This window comes from Camellia sinensis, chromosome 7 (genome assembly GCF_055761805.1).
Source record: "Camellia sinensis isolate YWXY chromosome 7, ASM5576180v1, whole genome shotgun sequence".
Lineage (NCBI taxonomy): Eukaryota > Viridiplantae > Streptophyta > Magnoliopsida > Ericales > Theaceae > Camellia > Camellia sinensis.
The window spans coordinates 46,144,999-46,167,496 of record NC_138967.1 but is presented as its reverse complement, the minus strand read 5'-3'; the positions used below and the strand labels follow the sequence as shown (position 1 = coordinate 46,167,496).

General features: G+C 38.3%; 1 protein-coding gene across 1 annotated transcript; it reads right to left on the bottom strand.

Annotated features, from left to right (window-relative positions):
* Positions 1-8,929: 8,929 nt before the first annotated feature.
* On the bottom strand, positions 8,930-18,414 carry LOC114299127 (uncharacterized). Its single transcript, XM_082880670.1, has 3 exons — positions 17,863-18,414; positions 17,326-17,515; positions 8,930-9,366 (listed from the first exon to the last, which is right to left on the bottom strand). Exons 1-3 carry the CDS (start codon positions 18,412-18,414, stop codon positions 8,930-8,932), a joined length of 1,179 nt encoding a protein of 392 aa, XP_082736796.1.
* Between the last annotated feature and the right edge of the window lie 4,084 nt (positions 18,415-22,498).

Genomic DNA, 22,498 nt, shown 5'->3' with positions numbered 1-22,498 from the left:
GGATTTTTGTTTGGGAGGAGATAGGGGATGGACTCCATTAGCATCACTTTTATGTGTGCTTATTTATATTGAAGTGTTTTGTTGATACAGCACTAAAATGTGTATCAAATTGGAAGTATGAAGTGTTTTGGTTTGAGCCTGAGTCTCATTTGTTTGTTGATAATGGAAGAATGTGAATTTGATATATAGAGTACACTGTTGTAAGTTTGGCCAGGTTCTGAGCCATATTGAATTAATATATTGGAAAGTAAAACGTGTCTTAGACATTAATGTCATGAAACTGTATAAAGATATAACTGATTATCTTGGTTATCCAATTATTGAATGCTATTGCTTTATTCAATGCTTATATTTGGTTTAGTATATTTCTACTGGGCTGTGGCTCACCCTTTATGGGAACATCATTTTCAGGTTCAGGTGATAAGCTACCTCCAAGGACTTAGCTTGAGAGGGTTTGGTTTATGGATTTTGAAGAAGACTTTCTTTAGTTAATTGTCTTTATTTATTAGTACATGTAAACATTCAAGCCTAGGGCTTTTCTTGTATTGAGTTAGAACTCATATTTTTGTATCCAAGTGTTGGCTTGGAACGATGTAAGCCTGTAGGGCATTTTATTCGATGTTACATGTAATGCTTTTATTTAGTAATACTCTGATGAATGAATTAATAAATTGTTTTCTTTGAATAATGCATGTCAATGATATATATATATAATGGGTTAATTTTGAGGGCGTTACAATGCCTATTAGTATAAGTGGTAGTTTACACATTCGTAAAATGATTCTCGGAATTTTCATAATATGATGAACCTAAAATTCATTATTATAATTAATAACATAAATTTTTCTTAGGCCTATATTATCTTAATCTATTAGGATTTAGTATTGGAAGGTGATAACCTCATATAGAAAGTAAATATGGTTATGCAAGCGATTTTTGGTTTGAGTATTACCTTATAGATGGAAAATCAGTTAATTATGATTTAAATTTGTTGCAATTAAATCGAACAACTGTAAATGAGCTATTTTTCGTCAAAATACACATGATTGTGAATATGACTTCATAAAACTTGTCTAAGTAACAACCATTACAAGAAATAAATTATTTTTTTGGCCTCCTCAGATCTTTTTGTATTTTTCTATGCGGTCTAAGCCTTTCAAATACTACTAAACTTTGTGATAGAACTTAAATTAGTTGTGTTTAGGAATTATTTAGGGAAAATTGGTCTAAGGTCCCTATCCAACTTTTAGTATGAGGAGAGATCCAGAATAATATTTTCTGGTGTCTAAGGTCCCTCAATGTTAGTTTAGTTTATAAAATACCTATTTTACCCTTTTGTATATTATACGTGGTTTTCAATTTTGGAATCTGAAGATTACGTTACTATTTTTGTGGAAGATTAGTTTGGGATGAACTTGGCAATCGATGGAGATTTCGATGATGCAAATTTCATGGAAATTTTATAGGAATTTTGTAGTCGTATAGTAGTTGAGTTTCGTTGATCGTGTAGAAGTTGAAGTCGTGTTGAAGCTCGAATTTCCAGTAAAGCTGAATCAGGTAAGTTTAATAATCAGTTTAAGTTTTTTATTTTTCATTTGATTTGTATATATGGACTCCGATTTCAAATAAGTTTTTGTAGTTTATTTTGAATTAGGTTTTTATTTTCAGTTTTAATCAAAGTGATAGAAAAGCCAGCTTAGTGAATTATTTTTTGATTTTTGAAGTTGATTTTTTATTCTTTGTTATTGACAATAGAGTTGATTTTTCATTCTGTGTTACATGTTTATCAATGATAAGTTTTGTTCTTCGTGTTTGGAGACCGGCTCTGTTTTTCTTCACTGTCTTAAGTTTTGTGCTCTGTTTTTTTCATTTATTCTGCACTTTTCATTTTTCTACACTTTGCTTTGTATTCCAGAGAAAATTATATGTTCATATTCCAGAGAAAATTGTATGTTTATATTCCAGAGAAATTTCTCTGCATTCTGATTTGAGTCCAATAATGCACAATCACACAGAGAAAATTATAAGCTTGTAGTCCAGTGAAAATCACAGAGAAGCTTTTAATTTGATAACTGATCTTCTGTGTGATTTTTGTCTATGATTGTGTTTAATAGTTAGCATTGAATATCTCTGTGATTTTCTCTAGATTCATTAATTCTTCTGTAATTTTGCTTTTGTTATCTTGAAGGTGAATTTAAGTTTGTAAATTTCTCTGGACTTTTATTTGAGTCCAGAGAAAATTATAAGGTAGGTATTATAATCCAGAGAAAATTATAATTATTAGAAATTTCTCTAGACTTTTATGTTGTTCTTGTGAAGTATTTTTATATTGAACAAGTTATTTTTGATATTTTTTGTTTTAGTTTAGATGGACAGTGCAGTGTTATTGCTGTGCAAATATGGGAATGATACTATTATCATTAATGTTTCATGCGAATTGAATTGATGATGCTATGATTTTACTTGCATTGAGTAAGAGACCAGCTGGGAGGCCAAAGAAGAACAAAATTGCTTCTACTGAAGAGTTTAAAAGGGTGATTAAGTGTAGTCGATGTGATAGGATTGATCGCCATAATAAGAGGATATGCAAGGAACCTTTGTTAAATAGTTGAGGATATTACATTTATTGATTGAATAATACATTTGAGAATTACCTTGTGTATTTTGTTTTGTGAAATGTACTTTTTGGACAGTGTATATATAATACCAATCAAATTTATCCAGAGAAATTTTTTAATAGCAGTGAAAATTACTTTTTATGTTGCGTTTTTAGAAACATACTTTGGGAGTGCCTTTATAATACCAATCAAATTGATCCAGAGAAATTTTCCTATAGTAGAGAAATTTGCTATGTGCATTGTGTTTGTTTAAATGTGCATTGCATTTTGTGAGGTCAAATTCATCCAGTGAAATTTGTCAATAGTAGAGAAATTTGTGAGGTCAAATTCATCCAAAGAAATTTACTATGTGCATTGTGGCAAATTTATCCAGAGAAATTTGCTAGTAACAGAGAAAATTACTTTGTGCACTATGTTTTGTAAGGTCAATTTCATCTAGAGAAATTTGTGAGGTGAAATTCATCCAGAGAAATTTACTATGTGTATTGTGGCAAATTCATCTAGAGAAATTTGCCACTAGCAAAGAAAATTACTTTCTGCACTATGTTTTGTGAGGTCAAATTCATCCAGAGAAATTTGCTAATAGTGCACTGTGTTTTGTGTGCTCAAATTCATCTAGAGAAATTTGCCAATAGCAGAGAAAACTACAATGTGCATTGTGTTTTTTGAATTTGATGATTATTTCGTACCAACACAGTGCATTACAAATTACATGATCATATAGGCACCATTTTGGCACGATACGAGTTAAATTTTTCTGTGAAATTCTGGTAACTTCATACAAGAAAAATTTCTTTAGACAATTTTCTTTGCGTGGATTGTGTTGATAATCACCACTAAATATGCATTATAAAAAAAAATATTTAACCATTGATAGTTATGAAATTTACATTAGTTAAAACAATATAGATACATACATGTCAAAAACATCATTTCTTCAATGTACGAAAAAAAAAATTGAAGGGTCATTCCTAATTACATTGTGTACATTGTCTTCATTTCACTAGTATGCTTTCACTATTATACTTTTAGTTCTTCTTTTGGTGATATTTCAATTGGTTCTGTCCATGACCGGCCAATTTCGGTCGCAAATCTCTCTATGATTTTCTATCCTTGTGAACCTTACGTCTTGTTTTGACAATGTTGAGCTGATAGGTTCATGGTTGCTATATTGTCTCATTATGTAGCAAACGAAGAGGCCACAATCCACACTGCATACAAATTATAGGTATAGTTAGTTTTAAGAAATATTCAAATTAGATTATCTTCTTTATAGAGTTTCTGTTTCTTACTTGGTGTTTATGGTGTTTTGCTGCTTTTACGTTTCATCATTTTTAGACAATGAAAACATAAAGATGTCAACGTTAAATCCCAGAGAAATTTACAGACAACAAGAGAAAATGGAACATAACAAACACACACAAAGGAGAAAAGTGATGTGGCCTGAGAAAATTCAAGAATGGAACAAACTAAACATATACCAGAGAAAATTACACATGGCAAGCCAGGAGAAATTACATATATGCCAAAGAAAATTAACAAGGCAAGCCAGAGAAAATATGCATTCCATAATATAAAAATCCCAGAGAAATTTATAGACAACCAAAGAAAATAGAACATAACAGACACACACAAAAGAGAAAAATGATGTGGCCATAGAAAATTCAAGTGTGGAACAAAATAAACATATCAGAGAAAATATTACATATATGCCAAAGAAAATTAAACAAGGCAAACTAGAGAAAATGTCATTCCATAATATGAAAATGTTAGAGAAATTTATAGACAACCAGAGAAAATTGAACATAACAGACACACACAAATGAGAAAAGTGATGTGGCCAGAGAAAATTCAAGAATGGAACAAAATAAACATACCAGAGAAAATTACACATGGTAAGCTAGAGAAAATTAAACACGTGTGTATTCCATAATATGAAAATGCTAGAGAAATTTACAAACAACAAGAGAAAATAGAACATGACAGAACCACAGAAAAGAGAAAAGTGATGTGGTCATAGAAAATTTAAGAATGGAACAAAATAAACATACCAGAGAAAATTACACATGGCAAGCCAGAGAAAATTACATATATGATAGAGAAAATTAAACATGGCAAGCCAAAAAAAATATGAATTCCATAATATGAAAATGCCAGAGCAATTTACAGAAAACTAGAGAAAAATATGGAATAACCAGAAACAAATGGGGGAATAAAATGCCAGAGAAAATTCAAAGAAAACACATAGATCAAGCAAATACCAGAGAAATTCAAATGACAGAGAAATTTACAGACAAAATCACACAAACATCTTCAAGAATAAGTTCGAAACTTAGAGAAATAACATTTTTCAAATTCATGTAGGTTTTTATTACGAAATTGAAATCCTAATTAATGGAAGGCTAGTCAACTGTGTGGCGGAGAAAAACTAGTTGGATTGGAGAAAACTTACCAGAGTGATAATGAAAACCCTAATTTCGAACTGAAATGGCTTGAGATGAAGATGCAATGAGATGAAGATGACCTGAGATGACGATGAACAATGAAAATGGGTCAGAGAAATTTGTGAGGAACGAATTGAAAAGAGTTTGGCAGAAGATAATGAAACCGTAATGGCGACAATGAAGATGATAGTGAAACCCTAATTCTCATGTTCTCTTACTCATGAAAATGGTTGGATGTTTGGAATGAATTGAGTCATCGGAATGCAATCGAGTTGAGCATTCTATGTTGATCTGTGAAGGGTATTTTGATCCAAAAAAAAAAATAAAAACGCGCCTGTCGTTAGTGAGGGACCTGAGACATCATTCCTATTTTTGGTGTCCTTTATGCTGTAAATTACTCTTATTAGGGACCTTAAAAAAAATTCCCCAATTATTTATGGTTTTCTAATCTAAATCTCTGATAATAGATAAGATAAGAAAGGGAATTATTTAACATTTAATCATGTACATAGTTGACATGTATACAAATTGTTTTATTTTTCTTCTCAGACTTCTTTGATAAGATCAAAATAATCTCAAATTTCACCTTTTAATAAGACTATTGTTGATGGTACGTAAATTTGTTAGTTTTTGAAATCTATTGGTAAATTAAAAAAAATCTATCCATAATAATGAATAGAATGATCGATTTATTTGTAATAATAAATAGAATAATTTAAGAAACATATCTATATTTTTATGTTGATCGTCATTGATTTCTAAATGGAAGTAAAAAATATGCACTTAATGTTACAAAGTTTACCAACACCATAAAAGGGATAAAAAAAGGAAAACAAAAATCAAAGATTAACATGAATGTTCTAAATTAAGTGAGAGTTTGGTCCAAAACATTTTAATGAAGCAGTAAATAAAAAAGATAAATCTTTTTGGCATATCACACTTTATAATAGTTCACACCATTTGTGTCATTCAAATATCAATCTCCGAATATGAACAAAAATCAGTTGTTCATCACCTTCCAAACACAAAATAATTGTTTGGATGCCAAATTATTGAATAGTGTATTTGTTCAGAAGTAAATATCTGAAAAATTAATTTTTATTTGAAAGTTAATATTCAAACAATAAAATGGTGCGAATTGAGATTGCGTGGTGTGCAAAATAGGATGAATGTAATCATATATTTTTTTTTGATCGGCAAAGAAAATCTTTATTGATGAAGGCATGCAAAAAGATATAGAACATCAATAAAGAAGAGCTTGGAGCTAACTGAAACTCCAAGCTCCAGTTGGTGAGAAACTAACAAACAAAACAAGTAAAACAAAATTAAAAAGGGCATCCACAGCTAACAAAGCATAGCAGACCAACTTAACTTCACCCATACTGCAATGTTGAGCAAAACAAAGACTAACAGATCAGAATATTCAGATCAGCATACACAGATCACAACAAACAGCCACAGATCAGTCTGCAGACACACACTGAACCTGAAGGAAGTCTCCAAACTAGGCAGCCACAGAATACACTCCATGACCAGAATACCCAGACTACACACCATTTGACACATCACCCTGATATAGCTACAAGCCTCACACCAACTCCCCCAATCTACAGATAGGACCAGCATCAATAGATCAGATTCCACCACCAGCCCTCAGCATCAAAATCAGCAGAGAACACAACACCAATCAACTCCACAAGGCAACAGAGCGACCCCCATCTACACCAACAGAGCAGAACAACACACATAAGAGTAGAACAGCAACAGAGCAGAACAACATACACAAGAGCAGTACAACACTACAAATGTACATCACATCACCAGAGCTTATCACACCATAACAACCCAGCATACCAATCAGTACTATATAAGTGTAACAGACCCTCCCAAGCACTTCCTGATTTGTTTCAGATTAAGAACAAAATCCTGAACTGAAAAATGAAAGTCTCTGAGGACTGGTTTTAACCAAAAAGCAATCCTATACTTAATTAAGTCACAAAGATCCACCAGTTTTGGAGGAGTTGCTCTAAACACACACTCATTTCTACACTTCCAAATTGACCACATCACAGCCAATGGAATCACCCTCCAAATCTTTCTTTCTTTCTTCTTTAACTTCCTCCCCGCCCACCACAGAAGAAGACTCTCCACAGAGCCTAGAATAGCAGCTTAGACATCCCACCATTTCAGCATTTTAGTCCAAACCATCAACACAAGGGGACACCATATTAATACATGGTTCACTGATTCATTGCCACTGCCACAAAACACACAAGCTGTGGAAGCATTTGGATTAATCACCCCTAATTTTTGTGAAAATTCCTTGGTCTTAACTCTTCTTTTCCAAGCAAACCAACCAAAAACCTGCACCTTAGGAGGGATGTACTTAAGCCAAATCAGTTTGGTAATACTCATGGTGGCACCTGCATTATCCTCACCCCACCTATATAAATCTGCTACATTTAGAACCCCAGAAGATAAGGCTGACCATGTAAGCCGATCGACACACTCTGGACACACTGCAGGAGCCACTAGCAGATAATTAAGAAGTCTAGCCAGCTCTTGCTCCTCCCACTCATATAACTCCCTTCTAAATGCAAAGGACCAACCACCCACTGTACTTTTCTTATCAGCCAGTATTCTTAAGGATTCCTTTTTATCCAAAGACAACCTATACAAAGTTGGAAATTCATCCTTTAAACAAGCAGACTGACACCATGTATTAGACCAAAACCTGATCCTCCTCCCATCCCCAACCTTCAACTGAAAATTATTCAAATAAAACTCCTTTAAGCTATTACACTGTTCAACAACAAAAATGATCCCTTTTCAAATTGCCGAGTGGCTGCTAGATGAAATTAGAGATGGGATCCAACCATCAACCTCCATCTTATATCTGCTACAAATTACTCTATTCCACAAAGCATCATTTTCACTACCAAACCTCCACCACCATTTAATTAACAAACACTTGTTCACATCCCTTATTTTCCTGATGCCCAAACCACCTTGATCCACTATTTTAGACAAGTTCTCCCATTTGATCATATGAATTTTCCTTACCAGTTCAGAACCACCCCATAAAAATGTGGCTTGAATCTTCTCCAACTCTCTAGCTACCCCTTCAGGCATCTTGAACAAAGACAAGTAAAACACCGGCAATGCTGAAGTTACTGCTTTGACAAGTGTTAGCCTCCCTGCAAAAGACAACAACTTCCTCTTCCAACCAGCCAGCTTGCTTTTGACTTTATCTACAACTAGTTTCCATGTAGCTTTCTTCCTTGGATTAGCTCCTAATGGCATCCCTAGATTCGTGAGAGGTAATGACTTAATTTTACAATTCAGCACTGCAGCAAAACCATCTAACATCTCCTTAGAAACACCCACACCACATACAACACTCTTATGGAAGTTTATTTTCAGGCCAGACATAATTTCGAAGCATTTTAGCACCCTTTTCAACTTCCTCACCTCATTCACCTTAGCTTCACAGAATAATAATGAGTTATCTGCAAACTGGAGGTGAGTTAACAACACACCATCATGCCCTACCTTAACACCTTTAATTAGTTTTAACTCAGAAGCTCGGCTCAATAACAGATGTAGACCTTCTGCTGCTAGATTAAACAGAAAAGGGGACAGAGGGTCCCCTTGTCTTAGCCCTCTTTGTGGGCTGAACTCTTCAGTAGAAGCTCCATTGACAAGCACTGAGAACCTTGCAGTTGTTACACACTCCTTAATCCAATTGATCCACTTATCTCCAAACCCAAAATTAGAAAACATTGAAAACAAAAACCCCCAATTAATGGAATCATATGCCTTTTCAATATCCAACTGAATAAGCACTCCCTTTTTCTTGGCTTTCTTCTATCCCTCAACAACCTCATTAGCAATTAGCACCCCATCTAGAATATTTCTTCCACTTAAGAACGCAGATTGAGACTCACTTATGATATGAGGCATTACAATTTTCAGTCTATTTGCCAACAATTTTGCTATGATCTTGTAGATTGAGCCTACCAAACTTATAGGTCTATAATCAGATAGCCCTGTTGGATTATCCCTCTTAGGAATAAGGGTTATGAAAGAACTGTTTATAGCCTTTACCAACTTACGATTGTTATGAAATTCTTTCACAAAATTAACCACATCACCTTTCATGACTTTCCAAAACTTCTGATAACATAACAAATTAAAACCATCAGGTCCTGGTGCCTTATTCCCATCACAATCCATCACTGCTGATTTGATTTCTGCTTCTGAAAAATCTGATTCTAACCATCCAAGCCTCACCCTATCTTCTACTGATGGAAAAAGACCCCCCAACACAGGTCTTGATGGCCAGTGCTCTGTGTACTGATTTTTAAAGTGTTCAAACACCTTACTCTTCACTTGACACAGATCTTCAAACACTACCTCCCCTTCTATAATAGAATTTATTTCATTTCTAATTGTTCTGCATTTTGCTACTACATGGAAGTTGTCACGACCCCAAACCGCCCCTAGTAGTTTGGTGCCGTGATGGCCAGTAATCCGAGATTACCGAAGGCCAACTTTCAAAATTCACACACAACAGAGTATAAATATATGGGGCTAACAAGTACGGAAGCGATTTATACAAACAGATTAGTCCATAAGAGCTGTGCATAAGTCAAAAGAGATAGCAACCATTTACGTATGGGTTATAATCTTAATTACAAGCAAAGCAAAGTACAAATTACATTTTTTTTACATATTAGCAAAGGGCTCCACAAGCCGACATGAACAAATTGTACGAATTACAGATCTAAGAACGCAGTCTGCCAGATTGCCAACATCCTCTTTGCCGACATAACAATCATGCAAAACACACATCTTGATCAAAAGGCTTCTCAAGCGGACGTACGCAACATACAAATAGTACAAATCGAGAAGCATAATTTTCAAGACTGCCGACGTAAATACACGTTAAGCCGACATAATCAAAAACCCAAAATAAGCTCCAGAATCACATCTAGGCGTCACCACCTTCTTGTTCGTCACCTACATATATATAAAGAGGGTGAGCTTGGATACTCAGTGAATGGTATAAATAATAAAGGAGTTTGCATGAATAATAGCCGAAGTCCTTTCAAAACAATACAAGACAAAACTTTATATATAACAAGAAATGGACCTCGTTCATCTAATAGATCTTCAAGCTTCAAGGGATACTTACTAGCATCACATATTACAAATATTAACATTTTGGCAAACGTATCCACGCGGCGAACCCCTCGTGGCAAAACAAGACAAAGCAAGAGAGGCATCTCAAATAAGGGTGCTACTATAGTTTAGAGTCCTCTAGCACAAGGGACTTTCAAAATAATATGTGCTGCGAAAGTTTAGAGTCCTCCAGCACGAGGGACCTATGTTACAAAGGCCCGTAGCCCTTTAACACTAGAGTACAAATCAAGGGTGCTGCGAAAGTTTAGAATCCTCAAGCACAAGGGACTTTCAAAACAAGACGTACTGCGAAAGTTTAGAGTCCTCCAGCATGAGGGACTTCCAAGACGAAATGTGCTGTGAAAGTTTTGAGTCCTCCAGCACAAGGGACTTTCAAACGAGATGTGCTGCGAAAGTTTAGAGTCCTCCAGTACAAGGGACTTTCTGAGAAGGTCATTAAGACAATATCATACTTGATATACAAAACAGGGACAATTATTCATGCTTAACAAACACTTTCAAAACAAAGCAAAGCAAAGTCTTTATCAAAACGTATAACATAGCTTTATTAAAAATACCACTCACCTAGTTCTTCAAATGTCGGGGTCAAGGCAAGTCCAAGTCCTACAAACGCATGGCAAAGTCTATTGAATGCACTACTCAAAACAAGTCTAGCATACATGCAAATGACCTCGGCATTCTTCAAAAACTAAGTCAATCAAATCAAAACACAGTTTCTTATCTTTGGAAAACACGCTAGGCAACTACCAGGTCTATGCCGAGGTCCCACACCTCCTTGCCGAGGTGTGGCCTCGATGGCCACATTCAAAAGCGAAGTCGGGAAAATCTGGGTTTCCCTCTTGATAAACATGAAGAACATGAGTATGAAAAAGATGAATGAAAAGATCAAAACTTGCTATACAAAAGCTGAGATTTCATGCTATTATTTCGAAAACATGGACCTGGGTACCCACACTCAAGGATCTTATCAAAACAAACACAAAAGCATAAGCCTTAATGCAAACTTTCGGATCAAACGAGGCATTTCTTCAAAAATACATGAAAACCATTTTCTCTTTCTAAAACCAACTTTAAATCGATGAATGGCGTATAGAATAGGTTTGATCGTGCAATGCAGCTAGATGATCAATAAGAACAACAAGAATAGGTTAAGATTCTAACCTCAAAACTCGAATCTGACGGCTCAAGCTCCAATGATCAAGCTTGGAAGTTTACTCTCTCTAGCTCAAACTTCTCCTTCTTCTTTCTAGAGTTTCTCTCTCTACAAGGCAAGATTGATACAAAAAGATATGCTCCTCACGACAATCACTGACTTAATCCCTCTGCCGGGACACGTGGCATCGGCTGATTGTCTCTATCCAAAAAGGTGACTGACATGACATGACAAGACAAGACCAAGACAAAGTGTACTCGACAAGCTAGGCGGCAAGAACACACTGGCAAGTAACAACATCGGCTAACAACAAGACTCCGACAAGTGATGATCTCGGCTTCGGCAAAGCTTCGGCAAGCAGGGTAACAATGACTACGGCTGTAGACACCCCATTTTTGACCGACCTTAAGACTCAGACGTCACTGATTGAGCACTTGGTGATGTTGCATAATGTGCTCGTTCAGAAGTTTCAGAGTTGCGGCCGTGAGCCCTGCCTCCAGACTTCCGAACCCTCTTTTGTACTTTGCCTCGGTTTGCGAACCAGGCTCGGTTTTCTTTGTTTCTTTTCCTGAGGGAAGGGAGAGGTCCCGTAGACCATCTCTCAATGTTCGTAGGCTACATTTGGTGGCCGTAGGCCATTTTTCCCATTTCGGAGTTCGGTTTCCGGTTTTCAGAGCCGTCAGGCCGTGTGCCTCAGTTCGGGACAGCTTAACCATCTCCTATTGCTCCGGTTTTTGGCATACTTTCTATTTTCTCCCTTTTGAGGGACACTGGGGTCTGAGAAACCCACTTCGTGGCCGAATGCCACTTTCGGTGCTTAACAGCCCATTTTCAGGACCTCGAACTGCGCGTTTTGGCCCTCGAACATTCGTTTTGCAACGGTTTTCGTTCATTTTTGGCAGGTACCTCTGTTTTATCACTAAGAAGGTCACTGAAGGGTGGGAGGCCAGTAATTGTTGCAGCAACCAGTTATACATCCTCCGACGCCCTCCGGCGCCCGTTTTTCGCACTTTCGGGCTAATGTTGAACACCTTGGGGCCATCTTCTTGAACTTTCAACCACATATTTGTGATGTACACACTTGGGAGGATCCTAAAAAGTGGTGGCCGGCCATTAATTCAATTTGACCCTTTTGAACCCCTCCTTCCGGGCTAATGTTGAACACCTTGGACCCACTTTCTTGAACTTTGAACCACATATTTGTGATGTACACACATGGGAGGACCCTAAAAAATGGTGGCCGGCCACTAATGTTGCTTGACCCTTTTGAACCCCTCTTTCCGGGCTAATGTTGAACCCCTTGGACCCACATTCTTGAACTTTGAACCACATATTTGTGATGTACACACATGGGAGGACACCATCAGTTGGTGGCCGGCCACTAAATCAGCTTGACCCTTTTGACCCCTAGCCGGCCGGCTAGGGGATGTGGCCGGCCGGCCACCTGCAACAAAAATACCTGGCCGGCCGAGATCCTTGCACTGTTCACTTTACAGCTGTAGGGCTTTATCCCCCAGAAAATATCAATATCCGGGGGATATTTTGTGGGGGAAAGTTGCCCTCCTTTTCCCCCACCTTTACACCCCCTTTTTGGCCCTTATAACCAGCAAGCTATATCACATTCAAGGGTCGGAAAAATTGTTCTTCAAGCTTCCATACACAAAGCCCTCTCTATTCCTCTCATTCCCTTGAAAACGTCCGAGTCCCTAATCACCATTTCTTCTACACCACCAAGCTCTACCATCACCACTTCATTTCCAGCAACAAGGAGAGCTCCTCAAAGGCTAAAGAAGCTGCAAATTGGTCCAAGAAGCAACAAAAGCTTTAGTCTTCAAGGGTGAGTAACATTTCTCCTCTTTGACCCTTTTTCTTGATCCATTTGTAAGCCTTATATGCTTTTTGTTTCAAGCTCCGGCCCTAACTGAAAGTGGCCCACTTTTGAGCTCATCTTCACTTTTAATTAAGGGCTCAACCCTGTTTGAGCCCTCCATGATGCACTTGCTTCATTGATCCTCTTATATGTCATAATCTTGCATGCTATTTTTGGCCCATGAGTAATCTGTTTTTGAGCATGTTGTAAACTGATATTAGACTTATTTTGAGCCCCTCTTCAACATTGAAGAAGGGCTCAACACCATTTGGGACTTCCATGTTGTACTTACCTTTATACTCCTCTTTTGGTCCCATTTTTGCATGCAATGGCAGCCTACCATGCTTTTGTTTTTGGCCATTTTACAGTTCTGAAAAAGTGCTTATTTTGGTCCATTATTCATGTTTCATTTAGGTCCTTTCATGGTTTGGGACCTCCATATGCCACTTCATGTTATATCCCTCTTTTATTCCCCATTCTTGTATGTTTAGTTAGCCTATCATGCTTTTGTTTTTGGCCATTTTACAGTTCTGGAAATAGTCCTATTTTGGCCCATTCTACATGTTTTATTAAGGGTCTTTGGCTGTTTGGTGAATATTTTGCATACCTCATGTTATAGCCACTTTTGAGCCTCATTTTGCATTGCATTTCTAGCATGTTTGTATACTAATTTTGAGGCTTCCATAAACTGTAAATGTGCATATTTTTGGTCCCTCTTCAGTGTTGTAGAAGGGAATTTTTCAGTTTGGATTTTTCTTATATCACTTGCTTCATTATCCCTCTCTTGGCCCCTATTCTTGCATGCCATTTTTGCCCTACCTATGCTTGCTGTTTGGCCATGTTTATAACTGTGAAAGTGCCTTGTTTGGGACTGCCTAGCTTCTGTCTTTGCATTACATGTCCATATTGTGCATGCTTAGCATAGCTATAGGCCATTTCGGGTGCTTAAATTCGCATTTCGGGACTATTTCATGCATTTGGTGTCATTTCGCCTCATTTCGGGGCTGCTTTCCCCCACTTTTCAGTGCTGAAATCCCATTACCATGTTTGCATATCATTTCCCATGCCATAGTTCACATTCTGCCATCGGCATCCTATGTGAGTGTGGCTGAGGCTCACTCATGTTGGTATAAGCCCATATCATGTTTCTATGTTATTACATCGCATTCTGCCATCGCCTCGGTTTGCGTGCCCGTGTGCACGCATTTCGAGGCACTTCGTTTTCATCCATCGGCATCCTATGTGAGTGTGGCTGAGGCTCACTCATGTTGGTATAAGCCCATATCATGTTTTCATGTCATTACATCGCATTCTGCCATTGCCTCGGTTTGCGGGCCCGTGTGCACGCATTTCGAGGCACTTCGTTTTCATCCGCCGGCATCCTATGTGAGTGTGGCTGAGGCTCACTTATGTTGGTATAAGCCCATATCATGTTTCCATGTCATTACATCGCATTATACCATTGCCTCGGTTTGCGTGCCCGTGTGCACGCATTTCGAGGCACTTCGTTTTCATCCGCCGGCATCCTATGTGAGTGTGGCTGAGGCTCACTCATGTTGGTATAAGCCCATATCATGTTTCCATGTCATTTGCATTGCGTTTGTCATCGCCTCGGTTTGCGTGCCCGTGTGCACGTATTTCGAGGCGCCTCATTTTCATCCATCGGCATCTCATGTGAGTGTGGCTGAGGCTCTCTCATGTTAGTGTAAGTCCATGTTGCATCCTACATGCCATTTCCATGCTATTACATTGCGTCTGTCATTTTCTCGATTTGCGTGCCTGTGTGCACGCATTTCGAGACATCTCATTTTCACAGCATAGTGCATACTAGGTTGTATCTTAGATTGCATTCTGTAATTTTCTCAGTTTGCGCACCTGCGTGCATGCATTTCGAGGCATCTCATTTTCACAGCATAGTGCATACTAGGTTGTATCTTAGATTGCATTCTGTAATTTTCTCGGTTTGCGCACCTGCGTGCACGCATTTCGAGGCATCTCACTTTCATAGCATGGTGTATGTTAGGATTGCATCTTAGTTGCATATCATGCAGATTGCATCGTGTTCGGGATAGGAGTTAGCCTGGGCACAGGAAACGAGGTGCATTTCGTACTCCGAGTGACAGAATGTGTCTCAATTTCCCAGTCACCGACACTCCGGATTACCCATGATGGAGTTAGGTTTTGTTGTGTTTATACGTGCATTCATTCTACATTGAATTGTGCAATTCGACTCCTCGGCCATCATGCCTCGGTATGCGTGATTGGTGGCACGAGGATCGAGGCATGCATATATTTGTGAAATACATTGCTATGCCCCTTTCCTGCTCTCCGTTGCAGCAAAATCAGGAATCAGTAACTTTCCAGGACTTGGCACGCTTTTCAAGAATAATTGCTAAACAGAGGCTAATTGGGGCATCCCGGTGGATTTCCGCACAAGGCAACCCGGACATGTGTCATCCGTCAGAAGCAAGGCAGTCCCTGGCTTGCACGCCAGTTTTACTTGCTTTCTTAGTTAATTCATTAATTAATTAGGAATTTGTATAATATTTGGACTGTAATATTCTTTCATTTGGGACTGTATTATTTATTTGGACCCTCTGCGCGAGGGCACAACTGTAATAAGTGTGCGTGTGTGTGTTGTATGTCTTCCAACCCCACGTATTTCTCCCTTTTATTTATCCGCTTTTGATGGTTAGATTAAGGCATGTTTAAATTAGCATACAGTATGACAGCATGTTTGCATTCATTCATCTGTATTGCATGCACTGGGCTCGGCGCATCATACTAACTGCATTGTACTTTCAATTCCAAATTGAATACATGTTAGTTGTAGCATTCCATATGCCATGTTTAGAATAGCCGAGCCTGCTATAGTTTGCATTCTTGCATGTGTTGCATTAAGCATTTCTGTATACTTAGGTTTCATGCATGATTTCTAATGAGTTTCTGTTTTGGCTTGGAGTACCCGGTAAGCTTTATGCTTTAGCATCCTTGCATGCGTGTGAGTGACTGCCATGAATAACATGCTTACAATGAGGCTATGTGCTTATGTGATATAACTGCCTGAATGCCTGTGGGTGGAGGCTGGGTTATCTGAATTGGAGTAAATCATCAAATGTTTCAAGCCTACCTGCGGGTAGCAAACCATTTTCAAAAAACGAACATGAAATGTTTTGTTCCAATTCAGGCGATCCAGTCTATACTTGTATGCTGTGCGCATCACATAGTAACCTAGGCTAATAACCGGAATAAGAACTCACAATGTTTTCAAAAATTGATATCATGGTTAGTAGAGGCCGGTCTATGACCGGGCGAGCGGGGGTGCTCACGAAGTGACCTTCCCCAATCGTACCCAAGTTCCCGAGCCGAGGCAACTTTGGTGATGACGGACACGTGGCCCTTCGGCACCGAGTCAGGGTTTCCTAAATTTCCCAAAATAAAATATTTAGGTGGCGACTCTGTATCTGGCAAAGCAGTCCATGTTTGGCACTTCTTTCAAAAATCTGTTTTCTCAAAACGATTTGCCGGATTTGGACTCTTTGGTTCAGACTTAGAACCGTGACTACAAAAGTCGAGTCCGAGCTGTAGCGAGGTCCCCCTGCGGGCTTGTTACAACGGCTTGGAAGGACAACACTTGACTAAGCTGTGCCGCACCTTGGCCTAGATGTGCCACACCTCGGTCTAGGTTATACCGTTCCAGGAACAAAATCACTCATGCAAGGATCAAGGATCTAGAACGCCTAGATATTAACATCTCGGCCCAGGCAACGCGAACCTCGGCCTAGATGGTGACATCTCGGCCAATATGCCAGGGTGAAGATGGAGGTCAACCAATCGGGGTTCCAAGATAGTTCTAAGTGACAAAGGTCTCGAAGGTGTCTAGGCTTAAGATGACCTCGGCATCGCACCAGACGAGAACAAAACATGCAAGCAATCATTCAAGCAAAACAAGACAAGATTTGCAAATGCACATATTAAAACAAGATCATCCATAAATGTATGCAAGTGTGACTAAGTTAAAATGAGGGTTGTTACAGAAGTATCTTGTATTTTTATCCCCTTTCATTGCCCAGTTAAGTCTTGACTTTTGCAGCCATAACCATTCCACCATCCTACTCAACCTCCACATCTCAGCTCCAGCTTCACTTCTCATAACTTTTTTCGCACCATCAAGGTCTCTAACCTCAGCCAGAATATCAAAGCTGTGAAGTTCACCCTCTGCTGCCTTCAATTTATTTAGTACATTTCCAAAAACCTCCACATTCCAACTTTTGAGGCTACTTTTCAATATCTTCAATTTTTGAAACAGTATAAACCCAGCCCAGCCTTCTACTTTGGACTCTTTCCAATTTGACTCTCAGAAACTGTGAAAATCTTTATGTAAGAACCAAGCATTTAGTACCCTAAAGGGTTTTGGGCCCCAATCCCTCTCATCTTCCATCAAAAGGAGAGGGCAGTGATCAGAGACCAGTCTGGGTAGACCTCACAGTTTAAAATTAAACACCTCAAGCCACTTTGGATCTTCAAGTATTCTATCTATTTTACTCCACTTCTCACTAGCACATGAATTACACGAAGTGAACCTCCTCCCAAGTAGTGGTTAATCAGATACCTCACACTTATCAATAAACTCATTAAATTCTTCATGCCTCTATCTCTCCTTGAACACCCTTTCCTTTCCCCAATATGCCTAATCTCATTAAAATCCCCTCCTAAACACCAGGGATTATGAAATTCCTCCTTCAACTTCAACAAACAATTCCACAGATTCCCTCTTGAGCCCACATCATTAGGTGCATCAATGTTTAGAATAGCACAGTCAAATTGGTTAAAGAGAGTACCTGATAATAATATAAATCTTCTATTGTTACAGCAGTCCTTAACTTGGAATACATCTGGATCCCAAATACACAATAATCCACTCGTAGAGCCTACAACATCCACCACCATAAACTCCATTTTGCCCCTTACCCACACTGATCTGACTTCATCCTCTGTTAGTTCTGATTTCTTTGTCTTTTGGAACAAAGCAACATCTACATTTCTCTCCTTTAAAAGCTTCTTTAACTTACTTCTCTTCTCCTTTCTCCCCAGCCCTCTAATATTCCATGATAGAATCTTCATAATTAACCACTGCTTCTCCTATTTCCCCCCCAGCTGGTGTACTCTATACCCCAATTCTCACCCCCCCTTCAATGCGTTCCTTGTCCTTCAATTCAAGGTCCACTATTTTCTCCAATACTTCGGCCCTCTTCCCATTCAGCTTTACACCGAGGACTTCCCCCATTTTCAGAGTTACTTATGCCTCATTTAGGACGACCCTCCCTTTATCCACTCCACCTTCTATCGATGCAGATAGAGACATTGTCGCCACTGCTGCTCACCAGATTGCAGCCCTGGGCAGTGCTCTACTTGTTGAAGCACCTCTGCTCCCATACCTCCTCATTAACTCAAACGACTTTTTCTTTAGCAAATTCTAATTATATTTCTTTTTGCTGATAATCCTTTCTTTCCATTTTCTATGCCTTGTTTGACTACAACTGGGCTCCTTCTCATGGGCTTCCGATATACTTGAAACTCTCCCAATTGGCCCTACTTCATCAAGCTTATCACTTACAGTTTTCCCCTGCTGCCCCAGCCCAGTCTGTGATTTACAAAGCCTATCCCCCTGACTTGGTGTATTATTCTGGCCCAAAATTACTTCAATATTCACCACAGGCCTTTCTAAGCTTGATCTATCTAGACTTCTAACATAACCTTGCATACATACTTGATTTTCCATAATCTGACTGACTATCGTCTCCTCGGTTGAGATTTTCCTTTGGTTTCGCACTTCCATCATTATGTCGCAGGCCTCAGCACTTATTACTTTCTCCCCATCACTTCGAACATCTTTAGCTTCCTCCGCACTCCTCCGACATGCCACATTATCCACCTTCTCACTCTGACTTCCACCAACTGGCCTAGTTTCTTGAGCCACATCATACCCAACCTCCAGATCAGCAGTTGATTTATCCTCTATATCAGCATCTTCATTTTCATCCTTCTTGAAGTTCCGGCCCACACTTTGATCCTCCAACACATTTGAACTGCCAATCTCATCCACATCTTGAATCTTGTGGCACCTGCAAGAAAATTTTATTGTTTTCACAGTTACCACCTGTTCTTCGCAAACTCTCACTGGAAACACCATCTCTCTGCATTCCAGATTTACAACTGAATTTATGGGTTCCATGCTTTTGGTGGAAACCTTAACCTTTGCACACACAAATTACAGTGGTTGACTCATATCACCTTCAAAACATAAGACTTGCCCCTACACCCCACTAATCCTTCTTATATTGGAGCTATTCCACAGATGCAATGGGATGCCATAACAATTGAGCCATACACATCTTTTCTGCTCCAGAACCTGCCCTGGTTTTCCTTCAGCAATATCTTCACACCAGTCCAAAATCAGCTCCTTAATTGTTGATATTTTCAGTGCCCTCTCTCCTCATTTGATCTGAATGTTATAACCACATCTCTTCCCGCACTATCTCTTACCATAACATCCTCCATTCCTATTGCTGCCAATTCTTTTTTCAGACTAATATTAGCATATTGTACCTTTAATCTGATAATTACGCTCTCAAACAACCATCAATTCCTTACCTCCTCTGCCTTCACCAAGATGCTCCCTATTCCCTCTGACCTTTTTCCTGCCACAACATCAACATAAGATCTCCTATCTCTAAGACCATTTGTCCCATTTCTAACATCTCGCCTTGAGCAGCAAGAACTACTGGTCTCCGCTCTTGGGTACTTAATGATATTCTTGTAGCTTCACCCCTAACCTTCTCCTTCCCAAACTCTGCAGGTTTTACCTGTAATGGTCTATCATCCGCCCATAAACCATTGGCTTTCTGGACAACTATGTTGGCTGCCACAGAGCAACCAAACCTCACAAAACCAAATCTTGTGTTGGTAACCCTGCGTCTCTTTTGTGGTATAAAAACATCCTTTGCTACTCCAAACTTTGTGAAAAGATTGAATAGACTTTTTGGATTCAGTGATGCTGGTAGGTTATCCACAAACACAGTAAACACACCTACACTCCCTTCCATCCTCCATGGTCCTAGTCTTCCCCTAGCCCTCACAACTGGTATCCACCCTCCTTGCTGAGCTCCTTCCAACCTCATCACTATTCTTTATTGGAATTAACTACGATGTACTGTATATCACTAAAATTAATACATATCTTAATATTGTTGTTTAAAATCGCGGTTGTGACACCTCAATATCGGTACCTATTAAGAATAACAAATGGTTTGTTAGGCACATGAATGTAATCATATGCTTTAATGTAATCAAATAGTTACTTTTAGATAGGTAAAATGCCTAATAGCATTGGAGATGCTCTACCAGTTGTAGCCTAGTAATATAGGCCAACCATAAATGTCCAAAAATAAAAAATAAATCTTAAAATAAAAAAATACATATTTTACTCTTAAAATTAAGAAATCCTAAAATCAAGCCAAAATAAAATAAATCAAATTTGATTCTTTGCCTTGTTTGTCTCCCGTCCCACGAATTTAATTATGTATAAATTTAAAACTTAAAATTTGATTATGTATATAATTTATTTAAATTTAGTTAATGTATTGGGATTATTGTAATTAAGGCAACAAATAAGAAACAATTTCCAATTAAGTCCACTGAATGAAAAAATTTCTTTCTTAATTTACATTGTAAACTTAATTTTAAGATGGTCACGGTTAAAAATGTCTCTTTGTTTTGATAAGGCAGTCATATATGATGTATCTAAGGATTAAATCAATGCAGCTATATCATAGAGTATGCATTGGCGATGTAGGATAATATTCCTATTGGAACTAAGTTTGTTAGATGAGTTTGTTAGTTAGTTAGAGTGTTGAGGCTGTGCATAAATACTGGTGATAGTTGTAATTCATTAATCAAGAAGATGAATTGTTTTCAGGATTTCTTCATGGTATCAGAGCTTTCATAAGCTCCAACGAGCATTCTCACAGTGGTTACAATGGCATCTCTATATTCATCTTCTTCATCTTCTCCTCCAATGATTCCTTCGAATCTGAGCGTTCTACTCTCTAATCTCAGTTCACTTCTTACAATAAAACTGGATGGAACAAACGTCATAGTATGGAAAGGCCAAATGTAGAATATCCTCCGAGCAATAGATCTCTTGAAGATTGTGGATGGATCTTTTCCACACCCAAGCAAGAGAATTCTGAACTTCTCTAAAATTGAAATTCTGAATCCTGAGGCTCTTCAATGGTGATTGTTAGATGCTCATCTGCTCAGTTGTGTTACAGCTACACTTTCTCCTACTATCTTCACATCTGTGATTCATTTCCAAACTAGTGCTCAGGTTTGGCAATTCTTGATAAACGATTTACATCATTATCTTGATCACATATTCATTAGCTTAAGAATAAATTGAGCTCAATCACAAAGAAAACAGGTTCTATGGAGGTCTATTTGAGTTAGATTAAGAGCATTGTTGATCAATTACATCTTGCATCTTCATCTATTAATAATGAAGATGTTGTTCTTATAGCCTTGAATGGACTTCCTAGTGAATATGATGCTGTTAAGACAAAAATTCGCACTCGCTCAGAGAGTATTTCCATGGAAGATCTCTCTTCTATGCTTTGTTCAGAAGCACTTCACATTGAAGGCAAACTCAAGCAAGCATTAGACTTAATGTTGCCTATGCCACAGTAAAAGAATCGAATTTTTCAAAAGGTTTTCAAACCTATCATTCTGGTAGAAGTAATTCCCGGCAAGATTCAAGAGGCTATCCTAGAGGCAATCGATCTATTCCTGGTAGATCTACTTCTTTTCATGGCAGATTTCAATCTTCTCAAAGGTTGATGAAGGTCTACCTATGGCACAATTTGTCAAATTTGTGGAAAACATAATCATTCGGTTTTGGATTGTTGGTATCGGTTGGATGCTCAATTTCAACCCTCACACCCTTCACCACAATCATCTTCCACTCAATTTTTATCTACACCACATATCGCTTGGGCCTTTGTTGCCTCTCCTTCTGATGATGCTGTCACTCTGGTTCTACTCCTTGGTTCATTGACTCTGCTGCATCAGATCACATTACTCAAGATCTGCATCATTTGACTTCTTATCAGCTATAGTTTGGTTCTGACCAAGTCACCATTGGTAATGGCTC

What these genes read in the sequence shown, in the direction of transcription:
- LOC114299127 (XM_082880670.1), bottom strand. Translation starts at nt 18,414, where the DNA reads ATGAAGATTCTATCATGGAATATTAGAGGGCTGGGGAGAAAGGAGAAG. An exon ending in TGGGAGGAGGTTCACTTCGT is followed by an intron (nt 17,516 to 17,862) that starts GTAATTCATGTG and finishes AATAAATTGAAG; the next exon opens with GCAGCAGAGGGTGAACTTCA. An exon ending in TAAAAATACAAGATACTTCT is followed by an intron (nt 9,367 to 17,325) that starts GTAACAACCCTC and finishes TTTTTCCATCAG; the next exon opens with TAGAAGATAGGGTGAGGCTT.